This window comes from Erythrolamprus reginae, chromosome 11 (assembly GCF_031021105.1).
Source record: "Erythrolamprus reginae isolate rEryReg1 chromosome 11, rEryReg1.hap1, whole genome shotgun sequence".
In the NCBI taxonomy this organism is placed as follows: Eukaryota; Metazoa; Chordata; class Lepidosauria; order Squamata; family Dipsadidae; genus Erythrolamprus; species Erythrolamprus reginae.
The window spans coordinates 37,720,045-37,739,288 of record NC_091960.1 but is presented as its reverse complement, the minus strand read 5'-3'; the positions used below and the strand labels follow the sequence as shown (position 1 = coordinate 37,739,288).

Sequence of the window (19,244 nt, the reverse complement as noted above, 5' to 3'; positions counted from 1 at the left end):
TGACAGTACTGAGTCAGGTAATGAGTTCCATGCTTCAACAACTCGGTTGGACTACAAGCCCATGGTTCTCAGCCAACCATTGAGGCTGGGGATTACAGGTATCATCATCAGTCAAATGACAAGGAGTCCAGGCCCAGAGAGGGCCAGGCCAGGGGCTGTTCTTAGCCAAGCCAGATGACCTCCCAACTGCTGTGGTGCGAAGCCAGAGGTCAAGAGTCACAGCATGGTGGGCTGGGCTCATTGGGGAGAGTTTTAAAGCCAGCAGGAAAACAGGGGGGGGGGATTGACTGCTTTGTGCAACATGTAATGTCAGGAAGCTTGGCTTTTACTAGCCAGGATGCATTATATCTGAAGTCGAAAGATGGCTTGTGCCTTTTGAATAACGCTAGATTGAGGGCGATGGTTTAAAAGAGAGCAAACATTTGGAGGAAGAGATGACTGTTGTCTCATCCTTGTTTTGAATAACGACTATGACCTTCTAAGCCCCCAAAGCCCCCCCCAAGACATCAGCTGCCCCCCCAGAATGTCCACAGAAAAGACATCAATGGGGAGGATGGCGTCAGCACACAAATGACCAGACTGATTTAGCTGCAACACAACGACAGGATCTGATGCGGCAAAAGTGCCACCAGAGATGGGCACCCCTGTGTGTCCACGCACGATTTCGCTACCTGCCCAGGTGCAGTGGCACAAATGCGCTGGACTCTGCTAGCCCTCAGAGCCACGGGGCCACGCACACCTCACTGTCCCACCTTAGCAACCCCCCTCTGCCTCCCCCATTCCTTGCAGTGGAATCCTCTTCCCCTCCACCCCCTGGTTGCCCCCCTCACTGGCACCATTCTCACTGGCAGTGCCCGTGTGTGGAAGGATCTGTGGTTCCTGCCTGCCATCAAACAAGGCAGAGGGCACCATCGCCCACGACCACTTTCCCTCCATTGTCAGCAAGGCAGTAGAACAATTTGGTCGGTTCTCGGCCCTCGTGGATGCAACTCCAGCAACACCCCCCCTTCCTTCCCTCCCTCCCTCCCTCTTTCACACACACACACACACCCTCTCCAGTGAGGGCGAGCCCTCCCACCCAGGCCCCACTGGGCCCCTCAAGGCTGCTGCAGCTGTTGAGCGGTGCACGCGCCCCGGTGCCGAAAGAGTGGAACAGGGTGCGGCCCGCCTGCCTTCAGAATTTTGGAAGGAGTGAACAAGACGTGCCGGGAGACGGCGGTGATTTCATCCGGCAGAAGCCTGCTGGAGTCATCATGATCTGGCAAGCAGAGAACTTCGTGTCTCCTTGGTAATCCAGAGAGAAGCTGCTCTGCGCGGCTCATGGCCCTCCCGTATTTCAAGGGGGCTCGGCCTCCAAAGGGCAGGAATCCTTCGGTTGTCGGAATCTGCCCCTTCCTCCACGGTGCCCAGACTCCCACAGTCCCAGGCTGCCCTCTGCCTTTCTTCCCCACAAGGCCCAACCATTGCTGGGGGTCCCTCCCGACAGCCCGGCTGCGTTTCCCTTCAAAGTGAAAAGGCCCTTCCGGTTAGCGACGACTTCACCCTTAACAACAACAACACAAGAGCACGCAATAGATACAAACTCAATGTAAATCGCTCCAAACTAGACTGCAGAAAATATAATTTCAGCAATAGAGGGGTCACCGCCTGGAATTCACTACCGGACTCTGTTGTTTCCTCTCCGAACCCCAAAACCTTGAACCTGACATTATCTACAATCGACCTCTCCCCTTTTCTAAGAGGTCTTGTATGGGGCATGCATAAGTGGACCTTCATGCCCACCGTCCCTGTCCTAAGGTCTTTTCATCTTTTCTATCTCTACTTTACACTTACATTATGTTAAACATACTACAGTACTATGTTTGTATGACAAATAAATAAAAACAAACAAATAAATAAACAAGGTCTCCTTGCTGGGACCAGGATGCCCCAGGGGAGAAGCACTGGTGGTGGGAAGCAGCAGCCCCTCTTGTCCCACCGCCCAGGCTGCTCCCAGGGTGGTGGGTGTGGAGGTAGCAGGAGGAAGAAGGAGAGTTGATTATCTTTGCCACCTTCAGTTATTTGTAAAAGAGAAATAACAAAAGGGCAGAACACATAAATAAAAGGAATGTTGTTTGAACATCGCACTTCCTTCCAAAGTGAGGCCAAAGTAAACACATTTTGGAAAAACAGTTGAGCTGGCTGATTAAGTGGCTTCCAGGAGCCTCTGCAAGAGGATATCCGTAAAAAGGGGGCAGGGCGCAATGTCCACCATTTTGACTTTTTTGACACACTCATGCGCCCCACGGACACCCTGCCTGGCGCCCCATTGGTTTAACTTGATCTGGCTTGACCTGCCCCAACAGATGAACCGCAGATCGCAAGACGGGTGGGATTCCTCCCCACCCGCAGAGCCAAGAGCCTCGGTGGCACAGCGGTTAGAGTGCAGGACTGCAAGCTACGTTGGCTGATCAATTGGCAGATCGAATCTCAGTAGGCTCAAGGTTGACTCAGCCTTCCACCCTTCCCAGATCGGTAAAATGAGGACCCAGATTGTTTGGGGCAAGAGGCTGACTCTCTGGAAACTGCTTAGAGAGGGCTGTAAATCACTGCGAAGGGGTATATAAGTCCAGATGTTAAAATGCTGGTGTCTACGGAAGAGACGCCGTGGCCGAAGGAGCCAAGAGGCCTCTTCTCGCTCAGGGCTACCAATGGAGGTCATCTTCTGACTAACAGGTGGAACTTCAAACAGCCAAAGGAGTAATACAGGCAATCCTCGACTTACAACAGCTCACTTAGTGACTGTTCAAAGTTACAACAGCACTGGAAAAAGTGGCTGTTTTTCATACTTACAACTGTTGTTAACATGATTTTGATCATAATCACGTGATCCAAATTGGCAACTGACCTATTTATGGCCGCTGCAGTGTCCCGGGGTCAAGTGATCTCCTTTTGCAACCTCCTCACAAGCAAAGTCAACGGGGAAGCCCAGGTCACTTAATAACCGTGTTACTAATCTCACAAATGAAGTTTTCACTTAACAACCGTGGCAAGAAAAGTCGTAAGAATGGAGCAAAACTCACTTAACAAATCCCAAAGGTGATTTTGCCAAAGGGAACTGGACTTCCCGGTTTTACCTAAGACGTTTCCTCAACTCTCTCAAGGATGAGAAGCGGGACGCCTTCAAAGGAGAAACCAGGAAAAAGTCCAGTTGCCTTGGGACAATCATGACCTAGAGCAGTGTTTCCCAACCTTGGCAACTTGAAAATGTCTGGACTTCAACTCCCAGAATTCCCCAGCCAGCTGTGGACTATGGAGAATCTCCATAGTCACAAGGGCAAATTGTTGGGGTCCCCGGATAGAGGGTGAGTAGCCAACAGACTCTCTTGTCCCTTCAGCTGTGGAGAAAGATACTTTTTATATAGACCACAAAGTTTTGCAAGCAAGTTTTGCCTCACAGCATGGCCTTTCCTTGATACATAAACTTTCCAAAACAGATGTCCAACAAATATAATTCCAGGCTTGTGCTAAGACCCACAACTCTCTAGGAAATTGCACGATGGCCAATCAGGTTTCTCTCCTCATCCGTACAAGGAAAATATTTGCAGGAGCCGACACAAGTCTTCGGAGAAGGGCGGCATACAAATCTAATTAATAATAGTAATAACAATAACAATAATAATAGTAAAAAAATAGCACTTATTTGGGTCCTGAAGTTGTGGAAGGGAGGATTGGAAAACCAATCAGCAATTTTATTTATTTATTTATTCATTCGTCCAATACACAAATACATAGGAAGAAAAAAGACATGTAGTAATATAAATGAGGGTGAAAGTGAACTTAGAGGAGAGGATATATGAAAGGAAGAGAATATATATAATAAGTGAGAGAAAGGAAAGACAATTGGACAGGGGACGAAAGGCACACCAGTGCACTTATATACGCCCCTTACTGGCCTCTTAGGAACCTGGAGAGGTCAATTGTGGAGAGTCTGATGTTTTTTGAAAAAGAACACTACCCTGTACCCAGTGAAGGGCTGGGGTTATTTTTTACTACCACACTGTGGCCGTGGCTTACTTACTTACTTACTTACTTACTTACTTACTTACTTACTTACTTACTTACTTACTTATTTGTTTGATTTTTATGCCATCCTTCTCCTTAGACTCAGGGCGGCTTACAACATGTTAGCCATAGCACTTTTTAACAGAGCCAGCCTATTGCCCCCACAATCCGGGTCCTCCTTTGACCCCCCTCGGAAGGATGGAAGGCTGAGTCCACCTTGAGCCGGTTCAGAGGTGCAATATCCCTCTCTATTTACTATTACCGAACCTCCAAAATATACTGTTTAATTCTATGTATATAAGCCATGTGTGTACATACATATTACACACAGGCACACAAAAATATACATTATCTAGTATACTGTCTAAACTGCATGTGTATGTACACCCACACCCACCCACACGCACACACAGCTCTTCTAAAATTATACGCATTCAACCTCATTTACTGCAATAGGAAAAACCTACCCAGAGCCCAGAAGGGGAAAAAGGAAAATATTCGATTTTTCTACCAGTTCTGCCTACCTGACTGTCCCCATAGGAGCCCACCCACCGCTGCCTGTCCCTGAAACCAAAGGATGTCGTCAGCCTCTGCCGTCACCTTCCAGGGAATCTTATATATATATATATTATTAATGGGTTTTTAATTGTTTCTAACATCAGACTACTATTGTACACTGCTTTATTGTTGCTGTTAGCCGCCCGAGTCTCCGGAGAGGGGCGGCATTCAAATCAAATCAGATCAAATCAAATCAAATCAAATCAAATCAAATCAAATCATAATCTCCCAAAAGTTCTTCCGAACTTCCCAGAGCTCCGTTGTTCCAAAACCTGCCACTTTCCACGCAGCAAGAGATGAAGGAGTTTGAAAGCCCTACACTGAGTCCTCGACTTACAAACGTTCACTTAGCGATGGTTCAAAGTCACCGTGGCATTGGGGAAAAGTGCCTTAAGCCACTCCTCACCCGTATGACCTTCACAGCTTCCCGGCAATCCTCCTTGGCAACCAACGTTTATTGCCAACAATTTCAGCGTCCCAGAGTTACGCAATCACCAGCTGCAGCTTCCTCAGCCTCCTTCCCAGAAGGACAATGGAAAAAGCCAGATTCACTTAACGATCCCGGCTGTAAAACCAAGCAGCCACCAAAACCAAGATTTTCCCACCTGTGGCCTTCTAAATATAATGGACTGCGGCTCCACTCTTACTCCCAGCCCTGTTAAGAGATCCGGCCTCTCTAAAGAGCACCCACTGGGGTCGGATCATCGAACTCAGTCTTCATCAATCTTGGCCACGTCAAGACGTGTGGACTTCAACTCCCAGAATCCTCTGACCAGCATGGCTGGCTGGGGAATTCTGGGAGTGGCGTTCCCAAGGTTGATTCAGACCGATCTAATTGTGGACAGCGCTCCTAGTCCTCACTCTCTGCCTTTAGGATGGCTCCTGGATGGCGCCAGTTCCCTGGAATGGGACTGGGGTCTCGGCCTAGGGCTGCACTCAATTTCCATGGGCTTCTCACCCCCATTTCCCAGCAATGCCTGCCAGGTTTTTCTTTCAGGGATCCGGCCTCACTCCTGCATTGCTTGGACCACTGGTGCAGAGGTGGGTTCCTGCCAGTTTGGACCAGTTCTACAGAACCGGTCGCTCGAATTTCCCCCCAATCACTAAACCCCTGAACTGGCTCTTTTGGCAGCGCCAAAGGTGTCGCCATCTTGTTTTTTGCTTCTGCGCATGTGCAGAAGCTGGGTTCTTAACACTATGCATGCACATGTGTGAAGGGTGTGCGCCTATGCGGCGCATCAAGAAGTAAACCAACAGCGAAGTAGGCCAGAACCCACTCCTGCTCTGGTGGTGGAGGGATCAGGTATTAGTCAAGTTAAAGCAAAGCCAATTTGCATGTTGCCCAGATGATAAAGAGAGGGGGGAAAGAGCGGCTGGCTTTCGAGATGGGCTTGGTTTTCCCAAGTAGTGTCTGACCAGTGTGCCCACTGACCGGTGTAAGTTATGGATTTTTATAAGGCAGCCACCATATTATGCTATGAGCCGAGGTGGCGCAGTGAGTAGAGTGCAGTACTGCAGGCCACTAAATCTGACTGCTAGATCTGCAGGTCAGCGGTTCAAATCTCATCACCGGCTCAAGGTTGACTCAGCCTTCCATCCTTCTGAGGTGGGTCAAATGAGGAGCCCGACTGTGGGAGGGCAATAGGCTGGCTCTGTTAAAAAGGGCTATTGCTAAAAGAGTCTACGGAGAGGGGCGGCATACAAATCTAATAAATAAGAATAAATAAGAATAAGAATGTTGTAAGCTGCCCTGAGTCTAAGGAGAAGGGTTGCATAGAAAAATCTAATAAATAAAAAATAAATAAAATAAAATTAAAATTAGTTTTATCTCTTTAGAACAGGGTCTCAAACCCAGGCCACTTTAAGACTTGTGGGCTTCAACCCCCAGAATTCCTCAGCCAGCTTTGCTGAAGTGAGGTGTTGAGCTTTGCTGGCTGAGGAATTCTGGGAGTTGAAGTCCACAAGTCTTAAAGTGGCCCGGGTTTGAGACCCCTGCTTTAGAAGTATAAAAACCTCTTGACCTCTTAAACATTAAGCAAGAATATTGGGCCTCTGGTTGCATGGGTGACCCTGTGCTTGGTCAGTCCACAAAGTATTTGCCAAAATAAATGGATTCCAGTTGTGCTGCTTTCCCCCCAGAGTATCTAGCTAACATATTAAAAAATGACACTTGCTCCCCATACCCCTCGGAGGATCTTCAGGCCAAGGAAACTTTCTGGCCGGTCCCTGAGCCGGATCCACAAGGTCCAGCTGCCTGGCTGGCACGTTGCCCCCAGTCTAATGTTCCATTCCATCTGTGTGACACACACCCATCCACGCCCCTCTGGCGTGACTCGGCCTTGAACCCGCTGATCCAGGCAGCAGGAAGTGGCAAACTCACTCAGACTCTTCGCTTCAGCCATGCAGGGCCCAAAGGTTTTCCAGGTGGGCTGCAGCATGCAGGACACAGGATGTCCATGCCAGGACGTTCTCAACTTCGCTCAGGCCCGACTGCCACATTGGAGACGCCCAGAGGGGGGCTGCTAAGGCGGGACGGTGACGTGTGCTTGCCCCCGTGGCTCTGAGTGCTAGCAGAGTCCAGAGCAATTACGCTGCTGCACCTGGGCAGGTAGCAAAATTGTGCATGGACACACAGGCACACCACTGGCACCCCTGCGTGTCCGCGTGCGATTTCGCTACCTGCTCAGGTGCAGCACCGTAATTGCACTGGACTCTGCTAGCACTCACAAGCAAACGTCACCGTTCCCCCTTAGCAGCCCACCTCTGGAGACTCCCCACACCTTCCTCCTACCCCTCAATCCAAAGTCCTCAAGAACAGCAGCAACCTCCCTTGCCTCCCCAGTTGGGCTTCCCCAGGCAGAAGCCCCGGTTGCATCAGTTTTTGCAAAGCTTCCTCCTTCGTTTGGGGGGATCTGGAGCTGCAGCAGGGTTCACCCAGGATCCCAGACCTGAGCGGCCCACAGAGAAGCCTCGGACACAGCAGAAAAGCCAAGGGGGGAATCAGAGGCCCACATATGGCCCATTTGGCAGGAACTGCCCCAGCTGCAGCCCAAGGCCAGAGCAAGATTGCCTCTTCAGACATAAGAACATAAGAACCCTGCTGAATCAGGCCAAAGCCCATGGAGTCCGGCATTCTGTGTCCCACAGTGGCCCACCAATTGTCCATGGGGATCTTGAGCAGAAAGAGGAGGCAAAACCCTCCCTTTCCCTTGACCCCCAACAAATGGGACCCAAGGGAACCCTGCCTGCCTCAACCAACACTTGGACATCCATTTCAATAACCACCGATACCTTTGGCCTCCATGAATCTGTCTAATCCTGCCCTGAAGGCTGACAGCTAACACAACCTCTTCTGGAAGAGAATTCCATCAACCAAGGACCCTCTGGGTGAAGAAGAAGTATTTCCCTTGATTTGTCCTCACTTTCTTACCTATGACCTTTAGGGAGGGGCCTCTCGTCCTGGAATTGTGGGATAGAGAAAAGAATTTTTCCCTATCCACCTTTTCTATCCCATGCAGGATTTTATACCCTTGGATCAAGTCAACCCTTGCAACTTGGTTTCCTAAGGGAGGGGCTCCCTTTCCTGGACCCTCCTTGTGGCCCTTTTTTGCACCTTCTCCAGTTCCCTTATGGACAGAGGGCACACGTTGAGGGCCTGGCGGAGCCCTTGGCCCACCTGGGCATTTCCCGGTGTGCAAAGGCCCCCAAGACGCCGCCTCCCCCTGCTGCTCTGCTCCGACGGGCACCGGCCGAGGGAAGCCAGCCGGGCGGGCAGGTGACCCAAAGGGAAAGCGGGTCCCGCTCCGGAGCTCAAGACGAAGGAAGAAGGAGCAACAGGCTCGCGTGCAACTTTGGGCGCCTTCAGCCCGCGGCGCCCCCGCCTCAGCCCCTTCCCGCCCCCCGCCCCGTCCGCCTCGGAGCCGGCCTCACCTTCGCCCGGGCGCCGCTCCGCTCGCTTCTTGCCCTCCGCCGCCGCCTTCTTCTTCCTCCGGCCCCGCAGCCAGCTGAAGGCCCGGCGCAGGCTGGACGAGCCGGACTTGGGCTTCTTCTTGTCGGGCGGCGAGGCGGCGGGGCAGCCCTTCTCCGCAGGTGCGCTGGGGGCCGACATGGCAGGCGGGGGAGGGGGCGGGGGGGTCAGTGGGCGGGGGGCGCGGCCGGGCTCAGTGTCCGGGGGCAGCCGGCGCCGGGACCCCCATCCCAAGCCCCGCCCGCCTCGGCGCCTCCACTCCGGCGGTCGCGCAACTTTCCCCAAGCCGAGCGGGCGCCTCCCGGATGGGCCGCCGCGAGTCCTCCTCCCGCGGGGGGCGATGCCGGATCGGCGGGGCGCGCAGAAGAAGCGCCGCGATCGCCGCCGCCGCCGCCGGGGAAAGTTTCGGCCGGACTGGAGGGCGTGTGGGGAGGCCGGGCGGGGCCTGCGGAGCGCGCCGGGGTGTGGAAAGCGCCCCCTCCGACACTCCGCCTCCCTCGCCGCGCTCCGCTCCGCAGACCCGCCCGCCCGCCCGCCTGCAGACGCCGCCGCTCCAGCCCGGCGATGGGCAGCCGGCGTCTTCGGCTCGCTAGGGGCTCCCCCTGCCGAGGTGAGAGAGCCGGCGCGGGGCGTTGGGGACGGGGCGGGACGGTTCCTGCTGGCGGGGACGGAGGGAGGGAGGGGGCCCGGGGCCGCTACCTTTGCATCGCTGCGGGGCCCGCGGGCCAAGCGTGGCAACTTCCCCCGTGTCCTGCGCTCCGGCCGCCCGAGCCTCACGTGGGCGAAGCAAGCGGCGGCTCCGGCGGCCCTTCTTCCCCGAGGGGGTTGGTCCTGGAGTCCGGGTGGACGGCCATGCCGCTGGGCTGCCCAAAGGGCCCCTGGCTGGAGACGCCTCAGCCGCAACCGGGCCCATTTGGGGTGTGTGTGGGGGGGAGAAGGACTCTGTCAGCGCCCGGGCCGAGGAGCAGGTGCCGGGCGGAGCCTGTGGCCGGGGCCTTCCGGGTCGATCCTCGGACCCTCTGGGCCCCTCCTGCCCTCCTTCTCCCCGCTCCCGCGCAGGTGCTTCCCTGAGGGGGCCAGTTGGCGGTCGGGGGCTTCGTCCGGCCTTTCCCCTCAGCCCGTTCCCGCCTTTTTCCCTCCCCTCCCCCTCCCCCTCAGGGAACGAGGCCTCCCTGCTCGCGGAGCCGGGGGGCGCGGGCCCTGATTTCCCCGGGCAGGTGCCGAACGTGGCTCCCTTTCCCAAAGGTCCTGAGCGGCGCCCCTGACGGAGGAGGGAGGCCGGAGGGCCGGGAGTCCAGGTCGCCTCAGGGACTCAGCTTCTCTGGCTGAAGAGCCTCGCTGGAATCCTCTCCCTCCTCTGGCCCAGGCGCCTCTCCAGCCTTGGAGCCAAATCCTGGAAGAGGCAGGGGAGGCTGCCTTCTCCGTGGGGGGCTTTCCCTCTGCCTCTGCCGGACAAAACAGGCTCCTTGGGCCACGGGTGAGACCCGCCCTGGAATGGGAATAGGGAAGTAGCAACACCCTCCTTGACTAACGACCATTGTTGGGGGGGTGAGGGGTGCTGGCCCCCGGAGCTCTGAGTGCGAGCGGAGTCCAGCGCAATTTAAGCCTTTTATTCCTTGCAGTGTGAACTCTGCTAAAGACTCCTAAATCTATATTTAATCTACCTAGAAACAACTTTACCTGACAACTTTAATATGAGTGGACTTCAACTCCCAGAATTCCCCAGCCAGCAATTCTGGGCAAGGAATTCTGGGAGCGGAAGTCCTCTAAGGTTGCAAAACACAACACCGGTGGGAAGGTTCAGATCCAGGGCAGGTTCCTCTTGCCTTTCAAGTGCACTGAACATGCCGTACATGGGTGCTATGCAGGCATGTGCGTTCCCACTGCGCGATTTTGCTTTCACGCATGTGCAGGAAGCAAAGACGTTCCAAAATCTTACGTGGGGACGTGCATGCACACATGATTTCAGTTAATGTTTACTTCTGCACATGCGTGGAAGTAAAAATAAAATGGCTGAAATCATGCGCACGCATCCCCTCACAAGAATTTGCTTCCGTCCATGCACAGGAAAGAAAATCAATCCAAAAACTCAAAAAAGGGAATGGCGTTGCACGAAGGGCTGGCGAAGGGAGCACCGGAGCAGTCGCACATAAACTGCGCAATCCGCAGGCTGCTGGCAGAACAGAGCTCCAGGGCGCACCAGTAGGAAGCCACCACTGTACAGACCACACTCGTTTCTTATGCTTCGTTCTTCAAGAGTTTTGCTGGGATGGTTGTTTCGACAGGGAGGTGAGCTCCAGCTGAGACCCATTGCTACCTTTGCTCTGGAAAGGCTCAAGCCATCTCCCCCCCCACTCACACACACACACACACACACACACACACTTCTTCCAGCTCCTGCAGCAACAAGTTGTTGAACGTTTGTTGCTGGCTGCTTGGAGGGAACCAAGTGGAAAAATGCCACCCTTCCCTCTCTGTTAATTTTTACCCCAGAAGTATGTCACCTGGTGCCCATTGCATTCGTTTCGTGTCTGAGCATGTAAGGGCTGGAAGCGCCTAGACAGGGCTGCAAAATTGCCGGAGCGTTTGTACCTTCCAAAATGAGTCATAATTGGCAGCTCCAGGGAATCACATTTGGTTTCTGGAGGCCATGTTAGCTCCAAGTAATCGAAGGCAGTTAGGTTTGAACCAGGCAACCGGCAGCAGAGGAAATCTCTTGAATTTGCAGTCTCTTGAATTATTATTATTAATAATAATAATTATTGCAGTCTCTTGAATTATTATTAATAATAATAATAATAATAATAATTATTATTATTATTATTATTATTATTATTATTATTATTATTATTAATTAGATTCATATGCCGCCCCTCTCCGAAGACTCATCTTGACCCAGGAACGCAGCAGGGCTAATAATAATAATAATAATAATAATAATAATAATAATAATAATTTATTAGATTTGTATGCCGCCCCTCTCCGAAGCCTCGGGGCGGCTCACAACAGCAATTACTAACTTTCAGTAAGTAAAACTTGAAGTGCTTTATTCTGTTTCTTGGGGTTCTGCTTGCTGGCCTGGTGTTTCCACCAAAAACAGCTAATAAATGGTCTTATGTATAAAAATAGAACCATTTTAACAGCACAATTTAAAAATAATTAACAGAGCAAGCCTGTTCTTGATAAATCACTCTATCATTAAACATTACAGAAAGATATTCAAGGCTACAACTACGAGGTGAATTGGGAGCCATTGTCTCAAACTGAAGAGAAGGAAGACCAAGTTCGAAGATTATTCTTTCAGCACTGGGGCCAATCCAACAAAATGCAGTTCACTGGTGAGAAACGTAAGGCCCAGCACAACCAAATGCACAGGCATAGAATAGGATGTACCAGCATTGGTCACTGTTAAGAAGGATCTGAGTCCTACTGGACAATCGCTTAGATATGAGCTGCCGGTCTGTTGCAGCCACCAAGAAGCCAACACAATCTTAACTGCATTAACAGAGACCACATGATGTATTAGTACCACTATATACTGCACTGATAGGACCACAATGCTGCATCCAGTTTTGGTCACCACAATACAAAAGGAGAGGTTGGGACCAGAGGTGGGCTGCTAAGGTGGAACGGGGAGGTGTGCTCTCCCCTGTGGCTCTAAGTGTTAGCGGAATCCAGTGCAATTCTGCGACTGTTTTTTCTCCCCTGTGAAAAAAACCCTGCTGAAATCGTTGCATTTCAAAGTACAGTGTTCCCTCGATTTTCGCGGGTTCGAACTTAGCGGAAAGTCTATACCACGGTTTTTCAAAAATATTAATTAAAAAATACTTTGCGGGTTTTTTCCTTATACCACAGTTTTTCCCACCCGATGACGTCATATGTCATCACCAAACTTTCGTCTGCCTTTAATAAATATTTTTTTTAATAAACTTTAATAAATAAACATGGTGAGTAATAGTCTGAATGGTTGCTAAGGGAATGGGAAATTGCAGTTTAGGGGTTTAAAGTGTTAAGGGACACTGTTCATAGCCAAAAATAGTGTATTTACTTCCACATCGCTACTTCGCGGAAATTCAACTTTCGCGGGCGGTCTCGGAACGCATCCCCCGCGAAAAGCGAGGGAACACTGTAAATGCACCCAGGACTGAAAGGCAGCCACCTCTATACGGATTGGCGAAAGTCCTGCTGAAATCAGGGAAAAGCTGCAGATTTCCAAAGGCTAAAAGGTGGGATGAGAGACCCCTAAAAAGCTCCAGGCTGAGACTGGAAAATTTCAAGGCAGCTGAAGGCGACACTTTCTGACTGACACCCGAACCCCAGCACTGGAGGCCTCCAGGCCACGCCCCCCTCAGAGGGGTCTCCTTCGCATTTCTTCCATGCCTCGGTTCAGGGCAAGTGATGAAATCTGCCTGTTTCTCTTTCTGGAGAACAACACAAGGTCCAGCAAATAAATACACACAGAGCTTGCCGGTGATTGTGTTACTTTCTGCTGTCTATAAATAACTCCTTTTTGCATGTGCACAAGATATCCCGTTTCCTCCCAGCACACACACACACACACACAAGGGAGTCACTATGGCTTGGCCTGGAAGCGAAAGGGCCGATAAGCAGGAGCTGCACGTAGGAGCGGCTACTTCGGACTGGGTGAGGGTGCAGATCCCCAGCCGCAGAGGGGGGCTGCTGAGGGGGAACAGTGGTGTGTGCTCCCCCCCGGGGCTCTGAGAGCTAGCGGAGTCCAGTGCAATTCTGCTACTGCACCTGGGCAGGTAGTGGAATCACGCGTGGACATGCAGGTGCACCCGTGTTTCAGCATGGTAGCCGTGGAGTCCAGCATGATTATGCTACTGCACCTGGGCAGGTAGTGAAATCACACGTGGACATGCAGGTGCACACGTGTTTCAGCATGGTAACCATGGAGTGCAGCATGATTATGCTACTGCACCTGGGCAGGTAGTGAAATCACACACAGACATACAGGTGCGCCCCTGTTTCAGCATGGTAGCCGTGGAGTCCAGCATGATTATGCTACTGCACCTGGACAGGTAGTGAAATCACACGCGGACATGCAGGTGCGCCCCTGTTTCAGCATGGTAACCGTGGAGTCCAGCATGATTATGCTACTGCACCTGGGCAGGTAGTGAAATCACGCATGAACACGTAGGTGCCTGTGGCACATCTGCATGTCCACGTGTGATTTTACTACCTGCCCAGGTGCCATAGCGTAATTGCACTGGACTCCACCAGCACTCAGAGCCACAGGGGTGATCACACATCACCATTCCCCCTTAGCAGCCCACCTCTGCCCAGCCGGACTCTGGATGGCCCTGCCCCAACTAGAGAGATGGGGGTGGCAAAAATTCCGGCTCCCTTTCTCCTCTGCCCCTGCCTCCTTTTCATACTTGTGTATGAGACCAAGTGAAATATCTGATGGTCAAGATTACGGGTTATGTGCAAATATGGAGATAATGGCTGTAGTTGGAGCCCCGCCTTTCCTACCTGTGCTAGCAAACCACACCCAGAAGGAGCAGGTGTCTACCCCACCTGCACGGACAGAGGAGGGACGGGGCGTCTTTGGTCTTCATGCGTTGCTGAATTGTTCAGCTGTGCTTGGAAACTGGTGGGCAGTTCCTCTTGCCTTGGTGAAGTTGGGTAACCATGTAGCCAGCAGAAGGCCACTTCATTGAGGGAGGCTCTTAATGGGAACACTTTAAATAGGAACAGCAGGAAATGCACACAATAACCACTGAACACTGCAACAATTGCAAGATTGCTTTCCTTGACCCCCGGAGCAGAAGTGCTGCCAAAACAAACACCATCCATCAGCTGAGTAGCAAAGGGATTTCCAAAACAGGGCAAGTTCTCCAAAGAGGGAGGCTGTAGTAGGAAGACACCGGAAGTAGCAGTTTTATAGGCAGGTCAGGATTAGAAAGCCGTATTGTGTTGTATGGTTTTCAACAGTTGGGGTTTTTTATATAACTTTTATTCTTAGATTTGTTCCATTGTTATACTGTTTTTATTACTGTTGTGAGCCGCCCCGAGTCTTCGGAGAGGGGCGGCATACAAATCTAATAAATTATTTTTAATTATTAATTATTGAGGCGGAAACGAGACTCCTCCAGGAGAGTCTTCATGGACAGGCCGAGTTTAGCCCCTCCAGTCCCTTTCCCTGGGTGCAACTGAAGGCCGGGGGGGGGGGGAGAGGGGAGGGGAGACTGCCCAGCAAGGTAGGGGAGTCGGGGGCCTGGAGGGGCCTAACGGACGGAGGAAGGAACCACCCTAAAGGTGGTGGGAAGTTTCTGCCTTTGAACTTGCAAGGCTCTGTTAATGCAGCCTTACAATAAAACAGAATTGGCCCATGTAGCCCGTTTCCTGCCTGCTAATTTGCTGACCGTCCGTATTGTTCTTCATCTATGGTGCTGAAGGTGGGGCCTGATTCATGGTGAATAAAGTGGAATACATTTACTTCCCTTCCCATTCTCTGCAAGCCAGGACTTGGTCTCCAGGCCCCTAAAATCCTCTTAGTTGCTCTTCACCACAATTCAGATATATTCAGTATATAAAAAACTATTTATTTTGGCAAATATCTCAGTCAAGACCAATTCTAGTCATACACAGTTACATCAATCAATAATTCTCAGTAGATGTACAATATTACATTAAACCATCCTTTGAACACACAGTTCTACAGCACAGCCACAAAGACAAACTAGCATAGAGAATCACACTTAGGGCAATCTGTAACACTAGCTCCTAAAACAATAGTGTTCTAATACATGTAAACATGCATTGTTGGTTTGCTTATTTATTTATTGGATTTCTATGCCCCCCCTCTCTGAAGACTCGGGGCGGCTTACAACATATAAAAAACAGCAAGTTACAATGAAAATCAATCCAATGAAATTTAAAATTACATAACTATTTTAAAATTCCTAGCTAAATTAAAATCAATCGCACCCATTCGTACAACAACGGTACAATCATTCATTGGCCAGGGGCCAAGATCTCAGCCCAAGCCTGGCGACATAAATGAGTCTTCAGATTCTTTTTTTAAAAATATTTTTAATTGATTTTAAAAAAATATATAACAAAACAAACAACAATTAATATGTAAAGCTCCGCAAAGTGTAGAAGTCTTTCTAATACAGAAAAAAACCCTAATTCTAATTTGATCAATACAGAAAGTTAAAAGTTGTTAATAACATCTCTTAATATACTACTATAGTATAAAGTCTACTCAACTCAAGAGTCTTCAGATTCTTACGGAAGGAGGTGGGGCAATCTCTGGGGGGAGCTGGTTCCAGAGAGCCGGGCCCCCACTGAGAAGGCTCTTCCCCTTGGTCCTGCCAAGCGACATTGTCTAGTTGACGGGACCTTGAGAAGTCCGAATCTGTGGGACTTCACCGGTCCCTGGGATTCATGCTGTGTCATGTGGCAGCAGCAACAGCCACACTTTGCAATTCTCTATGCAGCCCTCCTCTCAGGGATTGACAGGTGGCCCCTTCGGCCCGACTACCAACGCTCGGCCATCTCTTTTACCACCACAACTCTCTTGTTCGGGCTGCTCCTTTGGGTGAAACTGCTGGAGGAGGACAGCACAACCCCAAAATTGCAATCATAGAATGGATGCTTTTGTGCATGCAGGTTTGCCTTCAAATATTTTGGGCGCATATGTGGTTATTTTTTGCAACAGAATAATCTATGGCCTCTGGGTCACAATTTAGTGCTGAAAGTATCTAATTGCTTAATAACAAGATCAGGATTGTCCTGATGGCATCGGACCAGACATGACATCGGACCAGAATATCTTAGGAACCGTCTTCTGCCGCACGAATCCCAGCGACCGATAAGGTCCCACAGAGTTGGCCTTTTCCGGGTCCCGTCAACTAAACAATATCATCTGGCGGGCCCCAGGGGGAGAGCCTTCTCTGTGGCGGCCCCGGCCCTCTGGAATCAACTCCTTCCAGAGATTAGAACCGCCCCCACCCTCCTTGCCTTTTGTAAGCTACTGAAGACCCACCTATGTAATCAAGCATGGGGAATTTGAGATACCCCTGGGCTTATATTGTTTACGTATGGTATGATTGTGTTGCATGGTTTTAATAATGGGTTTTTATATGTCTTTTTAATATATTGGATTTGTCACATTGTTGTTATTGTTGTGAGCCGCTCCAAGTCTTTGGAGAGGGGCAGCATACAAATCTAATAAATTATTGTTGTTGTTGTTGTTGTTGTTGTTATTATTATTATTATTATTATTATTATTATTATTATTATTATTTCAGGTGCTTGGGAACTGACCTGTATTTAATGAGAAGCTGAAACACCCAGCAGTTGTGGTGCTGAGATTTTGATGTTTTTTTCTGCAGAAAACGGCAACAAATACAACTGGATATGCTGGATTCATTTAATAACCTTAAGAACCATGCAGACTCACTTTATGGTCGTCATAAAACATTCATAAAATTTAGTCAGGTCATATGGTGACCTGCTTAACGACTATTATTATTATCATTATTATTATTATTATTATTATTATTTATTGGATTTGTATGCCGCCCCTCTCCGGAGACTCAGGGCAGCTAACAGCAATAATAAAACAGTATATAATAATAATCCAATACTAAAAACGATTAAAAAACCCATTAATATAAAAACCAAACATACGTACAGACATACAATGCATAAAATTGTAAAGGCCCAGGGGGAAAGAGCATCTCAATTCCCCCATGCCTGGCGGCAAAGGTGGGTTTTAAGTAGCTTACGAAAGGCAAGGAGGGTGGGGGCAATTCTAATCTCTGGGGGAAGTTGGTTCCAGAGGGCCGGGGCCACTACAGAGAAGGCTTTGTTTAGTTGACGGGACCCGGAGAAGACCCACTCTGTGGGACCTAACTGGTCGCTGGGATTCATGCAGCAGAAGGCGGTCCCTGAGATAATCTGGTCCGGTGCCATGAAGGGCTTTATAGGTCATAACCAACATTGTGACCAGAAACTGATCGGCAACCAATGCAGACTGCGGAGTGTTGGTGTAACATGGGCATATTTGGGGAAGCCCATGACTGCTCTCGCAGCTGCATTCTGCACGATCTGAAGTTTCCGAACACTTTTTAAAGGTAGCCCCATGTAGAGAGTGTTACAGTAGTCGAGCCTCGAGGTGATGAGGACTACCTGAATTTACAACTTACAACCCAACTTCTGGGCTCAATTGCAATCATACCTCGAGGAGATCTGCACTTCAGAGGCCTTGAAATGTGATTCCAAAGAGCAAATGCTTCTGTTCACATTAAAGCCGTAATATTATTCATGCCTTGCAGACAGCAGCAGGCGGTGCTGTGGCTGAAAGCAGCTTGCAAAATGCACTTAAGGTAAATAAAAAAATAAAAATAAAAACCATGGATCAGCTGCTTTGTTGCTCTTTCAGACAATCTAAAAATACCTATTTAACTCTATAGGAACGCTTAGGGAAGCTGCAGGAAAAATTACAATTCACTTTCATCGAAGCAGTATATGCTATGAAGTATCAGCTGAAACACTTAATAAATATAATAAATTGAATTAATAAAATAAGTGCATGAATGACTTTTTTTTAAAAAATGGTTAAGAGGAGGCATGAACGTACCAAGATCCGTTCTGTAGTATGTCAAAACCTGAGTCATCTAGACCAGTGTTTCCCAACCTTGGCAACTTGAAGATATTTGGACTTCAACTCCCAGAATGCTGGCTGGGGAATTCTGGGAGTTGAAGTCTAAATATCTTCAAGTTGCCAAGGTTGGGAAACACTGGTCTAGACTCTATGTACCACTCTCTATAAATAGAATACCAAGTTAATCCACATTGTTTAAAATAAAAATTATTTTAAACATTGTTTAAAATAAAAATTATGTGATGGGCGACTATCACAACTATTGCGGTGTCTCTCTTCTTAGTGTGATAGGGAAGCTGCTTGCCCGTGTTGTGTTGAAGAGGCTCCAGGGGTCTGCAGAGAGACTCTGACCTTGGCAATGAATCTTCACTATCGGAAGCTGCTGGCAATAATACAAGTCTCCGTGACCCTGGGGATCCCCCTAAACTCGCCCCGAGTCTGCGGAGAAGGGCGGCATACAAATCTAATAAATAATAATAATAATAAACCAACGTCCAAATTCCCTGTTGCAGGAGCTGGCCCAGAGCCAACCACAACAGATACTGAGCTGAATAAAGACTCAAAAAGAGAACATGGCTTAATAAGAAACGGACAGAACATCCGAAGATCCAGGTTTATAGAACCAGGTTTATAGAGCACACTCGTGTATTGCCGTGAGTCTTGGACTCTTTATGCACAGCAAGAGAGAAAGGTGGCATGCCTTCCATATGCGCTGTCTCCGATGTATCCTTGGCATACTTGGAAATGGACATTAACAGCTGGGAAACCTTGACCTCTGATCATTTATCTTGGAGGCTAAAGACGCAGCACGGCCTTCTTGTAATCAGCAATTATTCCAATAATTTTGTATTGGGGGTAGTCAGACAAGGTGTGCTGGCTGAGGGATTCTGGGAGTTGAAGTCCATCCATATTGTCCTGGTTGAGAAAGTTATTGGAATAATTGCTGAATAGAATAGAATTTTCATTGGCCAAGTGTGATTGGACACACAAGGAATTTGTCTTGGTGCAGATGCTCTCAGCATACATAAAATAAGA

The 19,244-nt window shown here is 49.6% G+C and overlaps 2 protein-coding genes across 3 annotated transcripts in view; one reads left to right on the top strand and one right to left on the bottom strand.

Moving 5' to 3' along the window:
• Positions 1-8,988, bottom strand: part of NHSL3 (NHS like 3) — a 54,979-nt gene extending 45,991 nt beyond the window's left edge. The window contains exon 1 of the mRNA XM_070764598.1: positions 8,533-8,988. Within this exon, the coding sequence (XP_070620699.1) occupies positions 8,533-8,710 (178 nt within the window). The 5' untranslated portion in view covers positions 8,711-8,988. The remainder of the gene's footprint in view (positions 1-8,532) is intronic.
• Positions 8,975-19,244, top strand: part of SYNC (syncoilin, intermediate filament protein) — a 32,331-nt gene continuing 22,061 nt past the window's right edge. The window contains exon 1 of one of the 2 annotated variants that reach the window (XM_070764601.1): positions 8,975-9,179. In XM_070764601.1, the coding sequence (XP_070620702.1) occupies positions 9,134-9,179 (46 nt within the window). In that variant the 5' untranslated portion in view covers positions 8,975-9,133. The remainder of the gene's footprint in view (positions 9,180-19,244) is intronic. The other variant, XM_070764606.1, reaches the window with a different exon arrangement.